Source organism: Ammodytes marinus (genome assembly GCF_949987685.1).
Source record: "Ammodytes marinus genome assembly, chromosome: 12".
Lineage (NCBI taxonomy): Eukaryota > Metazoa > Chordata > Actinopteri > Uranoscopiformes > Ammodytidae > Ammodytes > Ammodytes marinus.
In genome coordinates, this window is record NC_137216.1 from 19450080 (window position 1) to 19463244 (window position 13165).

Consider the following 13165-nt stretch of genomic DNA (forward strand, 5'->3'; position numbering starts at 1 on the left):
TATAGTCTCTTATAGCCAACTCACATCCTCACACTGCCAGGTTCCCGTGCTGCTTATTATCTATTTATTAGCATTTGTTTATGTTGAATTATTTTCTCCTTTTTTGTTTGCTAAACTGTGTGCTGTCCGTATACTAAACCTCTGTTCCTCTTCTCTCAGCCTATAGTACATATCCCCCTGCCGTCTCCGTCTGTGTCTCTGTCTGTCAGTCAGCTCTCTTCCGTCGTCTCGCTCTGGGAGGCCAACCTTTCAGCATTTCCAATGATGTGCCTCGGAAATCTGTTTCCAGGGCAACCGGGGTACCAACTACTCTCCCAGCGGTTTCTCGCTGGTGCGTCCTTTGTTTACACTTTTCATATCTCCGTGAGGATGTAGGTTGCTAAACACAAAAGGATGGGGGAAAACATTGCGTAGACATACAGACAGAGATGATGTCAGAGCATGCAATCAATTTTATGTTATAGGCCTGCATCCTTGAATAATTATAGCCTATTAGAGTAGCCTATACGTTTTTTTTTTTTTTTAGAAATGTAGGTTTCAAATCACATTTTCTCCAGAAGATAGATTTACATTAGACCCGCCACCACATTATCCATATCATTTATTGTACTTAATTAGCCTACACCACTGGAAAACATGAAACATCTCTATAACGCCATGATACTCGTGCGCAGCTGAGCGCGCTCCTGTGAGATAGACGCTGTAACATTTAAAACTGGCACCTTTCGTTATGTAACAGCCTCCGAAGACAATGTTTGACTATTTTTCTGAAGATTTTCTCCCTCGTTTATTGGATTTTTTGAAAATCGACTCACGTCCACCACTTTATAAGTCTTGCGCTTGCGCGTAACGGAACCTGGAGCTGTCCAAGTGCTGAAACGAAAAAAAAGGCGTTCCACTCCCATTCCTCAACACAGAACGGTCCTCCACCTGCGAGAGATTTCACTTCACGAGTAACGACACGGGCCAACGGGGTTTTCTTCCGAGAGCGCGCTTTTAGATCTGAGCCAATGTCAATGAAAAGGAGCTTCCAGCCGTTGCGTTTCGGAGTTTCACCTATGGGCGTCTGTCCACAGGACTGATGTTTCTTCACACCTCCGCCTCGAGAAATCCGTCTTCGGGAGTCAGAGTTTCATGAAACTAAACTATGATCTGTGGCTGCGTTGAGGAATGTCTCCTGTATGTTTGTGTGACACAAGAACAGCCAAACACCGACGAATTGGTCAGGAAGAAAGCGACACCCCAATTTGGATTATGTGTTTGACCAATGTAAACATATGGAAGAAATAAAAAAGTGAGCACATGGGAAAACCACCAGGAATGAATCGCTCCTTTTTCATCAAGGTTTTGGCAGCTTTATTTACATATTTCATGGAGACAAACAACTTCAGGTAGGCCAATTCATTTACCAAACGTTTATTTGATTTTTTTTCTCGGTTGCTGATTTGATGGGGATTGACTAAAGTTACACTGTTTTTTCAACAGTTTGAACTATACCTAATTTATAAAACAACAAAATTACTTTTGACACATTCATGCACGCAATGGCATTATTTGTAAGCTTTTATGCCATCAATATTCTTATGGTGGTTCCTTTAAAATTACATAATATTGTGATACTTGTATCTGGCATGATGTAACAGAAATACCGCTCTTTCTCATTAAAAAAAAGAAGGAGCTCACGATGTCGAAATCACACACGCTTGCACATCACCTCAAAATCGTCTCCCATAGCAGCTGCTAGCCGAGAGATAAGGTTTAAACTCCTGCTTTTCACAGGCTGATAGTCATTTTCTTCACTGATGTGTGTGTGTGTGTGTGTGCTTGTCTCTCTTCCAGAGTTGTGGATGCCAAGGAGCCCTCCTCCAACCTGTCTCCATCAGACTTTCTGGACTCTCTCATGGGTCGCACCTCGGGCTATGACGCGCGAATACGACCGAATTTTAAAGGTTGGTTTGTCATTGTCTTTATCTATGTGGTAATATTCGCACAACGCTTCACTCCACATCACTGTGTCTCTGCACCTTTAGCCCCACACCACATGAAAAGCACCTCTTCTTAACGTATGTTGTCCATGAAGTATTATTTTTTTGCCTTTTTTTTTTGGTTGCAAATTAGTCTCTAGAAACCTGTATGCATGGCATCTATTTTATATTTCATGTGAAACAATGTACAATGCATTTATCCCTGCTCAGTATCCATCCCCCACCCTGAACACTTACATTGTAGCTCTAAATACACAACACTGACATTATCGCTTGACTGTTATCTGATGCCAAGTTACTGTGCTGCTTGCTTGCTTGCCAGTCCTTTTGATAAGATCAGTCAATCACTTCAGTTGACAGTTACATGGTTGTCTTGGCTTGAGTGGAATCATCAACTAACCCCACATTGTGACATTGCACGCTTGCTTTCATTTGTTTCAAATGTTGACAGAATAAATCCGTATCTCCATCAAATGATAGTTTGCGGGGGGGATAAATAAAAAGGGGGGGGGGGCTTGGAAATATCACTGTGACAGATGCAGACTGGGATGCCACCATGACAGGACAAATGATGGATTGTAGCCCCCGTGGCAAGGCTGCAAGCTACTGGCTTTCTCTGTTGTTGTCGATGTGATGCTGAGGATAGACACAGCATCTGTCACTGGAACGGAGATGAGTGGAGCAGGGGTCGCCTCGCTGGGGCTCGGGCCCACTTCGGGCTGGGTCAGGGGGGGGGGGGATTGTTGGAGTTTTTTAGGGGTTTCCTAAGCAGACAAACAGACAGACAATGTAGCGAATGGATTGATCACTTGGGGTTCAGAGTCACACGGCACTGATCTTTCCTCCTCTCCATCTGGGAGGAAGTGGAAAAATGTTGACAAGATTGCTAAAATGGACTTAAGAGGGGATGAAGTGAGAGCAACTCTTTCTAGCTAATAATGAGAGGATGAGCACACATGGATTACAAGGCTTAATGTCGACATTCCAGTTCAATTTGAATTCTCTCTGCGTTCTAGGGCTGGTGAATCTGCCTGTCTTGTACACAAGCAAAGCATCGTATAGCAAGAAAACAAAGACTTTTGTATTAATGCACCATGATCTGATGATCTGGGTTGCGAACCTGCTTGTCATATACTTTGAAGACAGTGTTGAACTGTGTTTCTGAAGGCTGACCTAGATTTCCTTGCTGAGTTGGTTGTGAGGAGGTACTGCTTTATTTATTTTTTCTCCGCTTCTGCTGTTAAATGTTGCTACCTGACGACAAACCAAGGAAAATATTAATACCAAGTGCCATGCAGTATTGATGAAGAAAGCACAAGCAGCGGAAGGGCACTGGGAAGGGCTTACAACTTCACTTATCTGATCGAGAGAAAAAAAAAGATTTGCAGTGACTTCATTTGGTACAACCTGCCAACCGCCACAAACAGATTTCAGGCTAGGCCACTCTGTGGAGTAAAAATCACTACTCATTAGAGCACGCTGGGTACATTTTCCACACAGTGTTGGGTAGAAAATGCCCTGAATCAATACTACAACTTACAAATTACTAAAGAACTTCTACTGAAAAGTATTGTATTTATTTTGTATCATTGAATATTCCGTAGATTACTTTCTGAAATAAAAGAGTCATTGTTTGCTACAGAAAATGTCCAGAGCTTGTTAAAACATGTCAATCAGAATTTCCAAAAGCACAATGTGACAAATTCAAATAGCTTGTTTTTACCAACCAAAGGTGCAAACCCCAAATATGTTTGGTTTTAAAAAATACGAATTATATTTCTACACATTTTAAAGGCTGGAAAGAGTGATTTTAGAGGCACTTTTGTCTTAAAGAGTTACCGCAACGATGAATCGATGATCAAAATAGCTCCCCTGATCATTCAGCTGAACGTCAAAGCTCTAACTAACACTGTGTGTGTGTGCAAGTGCATGTGTCTGTGTGTGCATGCATCCTCTGCTGAACCTATAGAGACGGAATGTCAGGGGGAAAATGCGTCTGCAGTATTTCCACCACAGAAGATCACCGTTACGGGAGATTATAACAAGCTGACACAGTTTGATGTCATCCTCGATCTTTATATTGTGCTTGAATGAAGTTGCATTTTAGCAGCATTCAGCAAATTCTTTGAAAGTCAGTCTTTAGCAAAGCCAATCATGGTTAGTGTGATCTTCTTTTGTGTCCAACTAACCAGACAAAGCATGCAACATGTCACCACCCACTCCGAAAAATAGTTAAAAACAATAAAAAATAGTGCTTGTTTGCATTAATGCATGTTGACGTACACGGTGAAACAGCAGCATCGGAACCAAAAGAACCAAATTTCCCTTATCAAAAACATCTTCTCCGCCCCATGCCCAGTGGTCCTTGACGATATGGTTTAAGGCTTTTTTCCTGTCATGTCATTGTCATCCCATTTTCACAGGTTCCCCCGTAAACGTATCATGCAATATTTTTATCAACAGTTTCGGCTCTGTCACAGAAACAACCATGGTGAGTTGCTCTGGCGTTTTTTTCTACTTTTGGCTGATTTGGACAATGTGTCAATGTGTTATCTATCCCTCAACCTGCAGGTCCACCAGTTAATGTTACCTGCAACATATTTATCAACAGCTTTGGTTCTATAGCAGAAACTACAATGGTGAGTTGAATGTTGTCCTCGGATTATGTTCTAAAGCCCTTTGCTCAGGAGTTAAGACTGAACTCATTCCTGTTTTGCACTAACCCTAAACATTTACCATTGCTGTTTCTACCTTTTTTTTCACTTAAGACTTTGTTTTTGCCACTGAGGAGTCTATTGGCGGGTCCACAAGGCTTACACACACACATTATAAATAAGATTTGTCCTTCGGCTATCCCACTAAATATTGTTTTTTTGCCCCTTATACACGTGTATGACCAGATTTTAATAATTCACGCCACGGATCCCCATCAGTAAGTCACTTTAAGTGCAGCCAGTAACAGTGTGGGGGGGGGGGGCTGGGGCTTCCGAAACAAGCTGATCCACAATATGGGATGTGTGAAGGCATCCAAGTGCCTGAGGGATAAATATACAAGACCTGCGAGGCTGCATTCAAACTCATCATGATCAAAGGATTCATAATGAGTGATAATAACTACTTAGATTAGGAATGAAGGATGTTAATTTGCCAGGAGCTGGAGCTGGTAAGATTGCCAGGGAATTACACAGCTTTAGACACGCGCACACCCAAATGTTTGGAACCGCCAATATGCTGATGAAATGTCAAGCCACATAAGGGTCTATCATCATCATGACATCTCAATTACTCTATGCAATCGGGCACTCAGTTTACTACTAACTGCACTAACAGAGTTTTCTTCATCACATTTAAGAATATACTTAATACATCTTATAAATCATCATTGGCTTCTTTAAATTACATAAATGTGATCAGAAATCAAAGTTATTATAAGGTCAATGTTTTGCAAATGCAACAATATCATCAAGTGAATCTGAAACCAACTTTTAACTTTCCAATCCAATCCAATCCAATCCAACTTTAACAGTATGCGTGCTGGAATATATGGATTTTGCCAAATGTGCCTTGAAATTCCTTTTTTTGCTCATCATCCATTTTATTATTTATCATATTTTGATAGAAATTAATATACAGAATGGTCACTTTAAGAGCATTATTGTATCCAGTATGTAATTATGTATTGTATTGTACAATTATATATGCATTAATGTTTTAACTGCATTTTAATGTTAAAGTGAATCAAAGTTAACTACACTGTTGTGTGTAGATAATCTTTACGGCAAACAACAAGTATGGTATCGAGTGATAGCATTCAGTTACTTTTAAAACACAAGATAATACATGTAAACAAATGTATTTTTACTTGTTACAGTAGATGCATGCTTGTTAACTTATTAATTTTTATCTATTAGATATGAATTTTTGTGCATCAGAATAATTACAAAGGACAGACGGTTACCAATACAAATTTCCTATTGACCCCATTTAACGGAGGATATATAGATATATAGATAGATATAATAGTCGAACTAGTGTTGATGACAGCCGGCATGCTTTCTCATAAGCCCAATCATTGCACAACAAAATATGCAAAGCCGCTTGTCATCTCTGCAGGATTACAGAGTGAACATCTTCCTGCGGCAGAAGTGGAATGACCCTCGGCTGGCGTATAGTAAATACCCAGATTCCTCCCTGGACCTGGACCCATCCATGTTGGACTCCATATGGAAGCCCGACCTGTTCTTTGCCAACGAGAAAGGAGCCAACTTCCATGACGTCACCACAGACAACAAGCTGCTGCGGGTCTTCAAGGACGGGACTGTCCTTTACAGTATTAGGTGAAGCTGCTGAGCATGTTGTGGTTCAAACGACTCAAGCTTAGATAGAGATACAGATAGAGGCTTAGTTGTGTTTCGGGATTGGTTGATCGACACACATTTAATCCACAAATGATTATCGATCAATTGGAAAAGATTTAAAAAAAAGGAATAACGCTTTTATATGTTGCAGTTGTCTTTGTCTTCTAAAATACTAAACTGAAAACATTTGGGCTTTGGAATCTTAGTCTTCTTAATCTTCATGAGATATCACCATGGGCTCTAGGAGATGTGATTGTCATTTTCCACTGCCGGTAGTCCAAAGCGATTAAAAGAGAAAATAATAGAAAATAATAAAAATGATGTGTTAGTTGCAGTCCTTGTTTAAACTATTTGCCATGGCTGGCCTGTAGCTGAGGTAGGACTTTGTGCTGAGTGAAAATCGATGCTTTAGAGAAGCAAAATCCCTGATGTATATATCACCCCAGGACAAGTTCACTTATTGCTTTCCTTACATTTCCTCTCAAACATCAAAGACTGTCAATCTAAAAGATACAGTCTGACGCTCCTTTGAAATGGCATAATTCAATGAACTACAGTACGTCCCCATGTGCAATGTAGATTTTTGATAAAAGGAACACTGATTGCAAGAGGGCAAGATAGTCTCAGGGGCATTGTTGAGAATCCAAAGCTAAGATAAAAATGAGAATCCTTTTCATGTCGGCTTCTCCGCAGGCACAATTTCTCACTCCACAAGAGCATTGTGGAAGAAAACCCTGAAACGTGCAGGATGGATGACATTTTAAAAGGTGTATATCGACATCAGAATTTGAGCAAAACTCAGTACAAGATATGAATGTACAGTACGTTCATTTCATTTCCATACAACTTCAATCTCACACAGTGTCCAATTTTCTCTGCAACGGTGAGACCAATTTTGAGTCCATTTAGGGAGCGGCTCAAGACTGAGGGGTGCTCAGGTGTGAAGGGGCAGAGTGGGTCAGGAAAAAAGGCCGGAGAGAGAGAGAGAGAGAGAGAGAGAGAGAGAGAGAGAGAGAGAGAAGACAGTGAATCACAGAGGCAATAAGTTGAAGTAATGAAAGTGTGATAGGAACCTGCTGAAGGGAATCTTACATGATATGTCAGCAGGCCATCAGATAGGAGAAGGGGTTCACACAATACAGAGTCTATATCCAGAAAATATAACTATATTCCTCTTAAAATCAAATATCATACAGTATATTCAATGGTGTAGTCCATTCCCTATGTCTTCTTACTGTAGCACCCTGTCTCACATCGTAGGTTGACTCTCATCCTCTCCTGCCCGATGGATCTGAAGAACTTCCCGATGGATACCCAGACTTGTACCATGCAACTGGAAAGTTGTAAGCACTGACTTTTTTTTGCCTCAGACAGTCATTCAAGTGAGTATCCGCCTAATATTTAAATGTATCCAACCATCCATTGCTCTGTGTCGATAGTTGGCTACACCATGAACGACTTGGTCTTCGAGTGGCTGGAGAACGGTGCTGTGCAGGTGATCGAGGGGCTCACACTGCCTCAGTTCATCATGAGGGAAGAGAAGGAGCTGGGCTACTGTACCAAACACTACAACACTGGTCAGAAGACACTCATATAAATATTCACTTATTTACAGTTTCAAACGCCGCTGACCTAGTTTTTCATGTTTCGGCAGCTCAATCAAAATGTGTGTCTTCTTGCTGTTCGAACAGGTAAATTCACCTGTATAGAAGTTAATTTCCGTCTGGAGCGACAGATGGGATACTACCTGATCCAGATGTACATTCCTTCCCTCCTCATTGTCATCCTCTCGTGGGTGTCTTTTTGGATCAATATGGACGCTGCTCCTGCCAGAGTGGCACTGGGCATCACCACTGTGCTTACTATGACCACCCAAAGCTCTGGCTCCAGAGCGTCTCTTCCAAAGGTAGACCTATTAGTTTCGTTTTGGAAATGGAAAATTGGCACGCTGCAAATGTTTAAAATCAAGTTTGGCTACTCAAGTGTTGGGATTTGAATGAACTATGCCGTATGCATGATGGTGTAATGTTGTCACAGGTTGATGTCTAATGGTAGCAAGTATCGAATTCAATTCTGTGATAGAAAAAAGATAATGGGTATGCAATTTTGCTGAGACAAAGGTTACTTTGGTTTTGTTTGAATTTAAGAGCACATTTTATTTTAAGATGGCCTCTGATACATCCCCACTAGACACATTGTGTTTACCTTTTAAGTCTTAAGTTTGTTTTATAAAAATAAAAGAATATAAACGTGATTAAAATAAGAGTGTAGAACCCAATATCCCAATAGGACAGGCCTCTAGAATTGGTTAATTACATGAAATGATTAGCAGTTACATTTATGAAGAAAACCTATTATGTGAAAGCCACCACATTTTTTTCCAGAGATTTCAGAGATGCCTAAACCATAAATGGGAAGCTTCTGTTAGCATCTGTGAGCATCTTTGTCACAGCAAAGAAAATGTTGTCATTATAAGGCATATATATATACGACAACAGTGGCAGTCTGTTGTAGCTTGCTTTCAATCAGGGTGAATTATAATGCAGATATTGTGAAGGGTACTACAGGCAGCGAGAGTCAGATCTTGATGATCAATCACTCTCTGCACATCAGTCTGCACATCAGAGATTCTCACATAAAAGACACGTTTGCTGATAAATATTTAAAGCGACGCCTTTGTGAGCCTTGATTTATAGAAAAAACTATAACTCGCCAAACCTTAAGTGCCCTGGAAAAGCTGAGTTGTTTTCTCCACATGCTAATCAGCTGTCATGATTGTTATGTGGTCACACTGATGAGCAGCAAAGGCTTTCCCCTACACCCTATCGCTTTCTCAAAACCAGTGCTAAGGGTACAAACTATTAATCCTACGTTTTTTTGTGTTCTTCACGCAGCAATTGTGTATGGCTATTCACTTGCTGACATTACTGGCAGCTCTGATACACTTGTTAGCAAACACTAGCTATAATTACAGTAATTTAGAATTCCCAGTTAGTTGACATAATGAGGAAGATAAAGAGGGAGAGAAAAATGTAACTTCAGATAGGAAGATATAAGAGATAGGAGATCTAGGATTCAAAATGAAAAAAGGAAAGTTAATACCAATATTTTAAGTCAAAGCACAAATTCACACTGGATTTGAATTGATGGCTGGTGCTGTCACCTTGGAGGATCTAACAAAGGACATCTGTTTTCTCTCCTAGGTCTCCTACGTCAAAGCCATTGATATCTGGATGGCTGTGTGTTTGCTCTTCGTATTTTCTGCATTGCTAGAATATGCTGGGGTTAATTTTGTCTCCAGGCAACAGAAAGAGTTCCTTCGCCTGAGGCGAAGACAAAGGAGAACTCAAAAGGTAGGCTTTCAAAGTCTTCGCTGTTTGGTTATCAAACTTTTTGGCCACACTAGCAAACTAAGGATGGCAATGTTGAGATGTCGTCTGCACCACTGTGATCCAGACTAAAATATATCTGTAGCTCTGTAGATTTTGTACAGCGATGCATGGTACCCAGAGGATGAATCCTAATTACTTTGGGGGTCATCTGACTTTTCCTCCAGTATCTTCAAAAGGTTGAAGTTTTAAATCATGCAGTAAACGGTCTCTTCTAATTCTGTTTTATAGCTCACTTTACACTCTGTACAGCACACAACATCCTCTAGACCAGGGGTCTCCAACCAGTAGCTCGCAAGCTACCAGTAGCTCGCGGGCAGGTTTCAAGCAGCTCGCCTGATAGGTTGACCAACTATTGAAAAAAATAAAAAATAAAAAAATCGTTTTTTTAAGTTTAAAATCCAACAACGGTAACAACAGCCCAACATCCAAAAAGTTGAATTTGCTCTTTGATGTGCATACAAATGTTAAGTGTGTAGGTCTGTAGAAGTTTTCTTTAATTGTATTTTGTGCTGTCTGCATGTTTGTACAACATTTGTACATGGACATAGCAAACAAAATTCCACAACTGTAAGGTCAGTTGTCTGTTGTATTCATTAAAAAAATGGTCTATTTCTTTAATGCGTATTGGCATCTTTGAGCCAAATATCCCCTCCGGTACACCTGGGCAGGGACCACCTTGACTGAGAAATGTCCTGGGGGGAACAATGATTTGCATCACAATTAGAAGTGTAGTATAGACATTGATGTCAATTTTCAGTGATGTAAATGTGGCCCAAAAGAAGTGTAAAGTAGTGATGTTTTCGTGGACCTTTGATGAGAAATAATTTTTGATAAGCATTATGTAATTTCACACGTCTACAAACAGAAAGCTTAATTCAGTTGATGTGTGCAATGTAAATAAATATAAGCGATTTGATGCAAGTAGCTCTTGGCCACAATAATTTTTTCAAAGTAGCTCTCAGTTGAAAAAAGGTTGGAGACCCCTGCTCTAGACTGTTGATTCAAATTAAGAAAAATATTATACGAGAGGAAAGAAGAGCAACGTTGGAGGGATACCTCTTCCAGGATTGACCAACCATAAATGTTGTATATACAGAATAGACCAAATTAATGGTTGTACAATTACTATGAATGATTAATTGTAATATGTTTGGGGATCAGGGCCGGTTGTAGCCAGGGGCCAGGGTGGGCCGTGCCCCCCCAAATGTGGGCTGTGCCCCCCCTATCAACATTTTTTTTTTTTTTTTTAGGTGGACGTCCAGACCCACTAGGTCCGAGGCATAAGCGAAATGAGCGGTTGCTTAGGGTCCCCACTGCCAGGCCCCCCTCCCCGCCCAATTTTTTTTTTTGTTTTTTTTTTGTTTGATACCAACATCATATTATGTAAATGTAAATTATCATACAATAAAAGGAATACAATGGTTTGGTAGATTAATAGCTTAATGATTGAATCAGTTCATCTGGGAGGTAATCCGAGGTTAACTGATCACGTCACGTTCAAGTCCATGGCATGCACAGTGTGTATTGAGTTTATTTAAAAATATTTGAAAATGGGGCTGCCCTCAGTTGCCCATGCACTGTGTATAGTCTATAGCCTATTTGAGCCTCGTCTGTGGAAAAAATTATAACTGGACAACAGAGTTCTTCTGCTTCGTTCCTCTCACTGCATTAAATGAATTCATTATATTACAGAAAAATGTGTCCCGTAAAAGAAAAAGAGCACCAAGCCCATCCCAGAGGACCCTGCATAATATTTTATTTCTAATTTATATTTCTATGGAAAATCCATGTGTCTTTCTTCAATAGCTTCTAATTCATCCGACCCAGTGTCTCCAAATTATTTGTTCACACAAAATTCCTCAGATTTAGCCTCTTAATTTTCCTCTCAAAGTGCACCAAATTCATGCATTTCACTTTAAAAAGGTAAAAAAAAATCTCCCGGGGGGGCATACCCCCGGACCCCCCTAGCAGGGTTGTGACCTCGGCTGGCTACTATTTTCACCTAGCTGGACATCGCAATAGTGGACTTTTTATCTATATAGTGTGTAGTATATAGCTCTGGACTACCACAATCCAGGTTGCCCAGTCCCAAAGCTTCCTCTTCTATCAGCTCAGGCTGCCTACAGTTAATACTAAAATAATAATAATAAAAAAAGATACATTATGTTGAATATAATGTATATTATTATATGTTATTCATAAACATTTTCGAAAAAAAATATCCAAGAATCAAATCTCCCACACAACAACACTCAAAGTTTGTTTGCATATTGTGTTCTACACAATTCACAGTAAATGCGCCAAAAAGAAGACGCAGAGATCTTACATCGGCAAAACATTTCTGCTCGCGCGCTCTGCGCGCGCTCGCATCTTCGGTCTCCCTGCCCAGTGTGCCCACCCAAAATTTCTGCAGGCCCACCCAAGTCTGACTTTCTAGAACCGGGCCTGTTGGGGATTCTCATCTAAGACCATCTTCAACCAGTTTGGTTTATGACCCAAATACCTGCAAAACAAATTACATTCCCATCAACCTCCGCTGTACTTTCAGTTTACTGCTACTTAGCAAATGTTAGCACGCTAACACGTTTGACTAAGATTGTGAGAAATGGTGTCAATTATATCTGCTAAAAGTTGCTGTGTTAGCGTTTAGTTCAAAGCGCTGCTGAAGCCAACTTAAGCCTCACAGAGCTGCTACCATGGCTTTAGAATGTTGTTGGGATATTGAAGTAGTGTGACATTATCGATATTTGCCTGAATTAAGATTCATCTGCTATGCAGTTTTTCTCAATGGGTTGTCACTTTAAAAGCATCAGGCTGTTTTGAGGAATTAAAAGTCTTTGCCATATCTCATGAGTAATTCACGTGGCCATTAACAAGTATAGCGTAAAAATTCAGCTGCGGTCATTTAAATAGACCCATGTGTCCACATGTGCTTATTTCTTTTCAGGACGATGATATGCGTGATGGCCGCTTAAATTTTGCTGGCTACAATATGAGTCAGTGTGTGCCAACGAAGGACGGTTCAGCTGTTAAGAACGCTGCTCCAGCTCTGAACCCCCAGCCAACCCCTAAGGACATAGAAACCATAAAGAAGAAGTTTGTGGACCGAGCAAAGAGGATAGACACTATCTCCAGGGCCGCCTTTCCTCTGGCTTTCCTAATGTTCAACGTCTTCTACTGGATCACCTACAAGATCATCAGGCATGAAAGTAAATAGACTCTGAGCTCGACGAAACAACGTGTGTTTTTCATTTCTCAGATTGGGAAATGCGTGTATAGCACAGCGAGATGAGGTTTGGAGACTGTGCATTGAAAGGCACCATGGTGATGACAATGGCGGTGTTCCCTTCAGGGATAATGTATCATGTTCATGCATCATACAGAAATGCTCTAGATCTGATAAAGGGAACAGCTCCTGGCACACTTATAA

The 13165-nt window shown here is 40.5% G+C and overlaps 1 protein-coding gene across 1 annotated transcript; it reads left to right on the plus strand.

Moving 5' to 3' along the window:
* Positions 1-1302: 1302 nt before the first annotated feature.
* glra2 (glycine receptor, alpha 2) lies at positions 1303-12952 on the plus strand (the record flags this gene model as incomplete). Its single annotated transcript, XM_080038475.1, has 9 exons — positions 1303-1391; positions 1840-1949; positions 4557-4624; positions 6099-6322; positions 7604-7686; positions 7783-7920; positions 8035-8249; positions 9547-9696; positions 12683-12952. 9 exons carry the CDS (start codon positions 1303-1305, stop codon positions 12950-12952), a joined length of 1347 nt encoding a protein of 448 aa, XP_079894601.1.
* Positions 12953-13165: the final 213 nt, after the last annotated feature.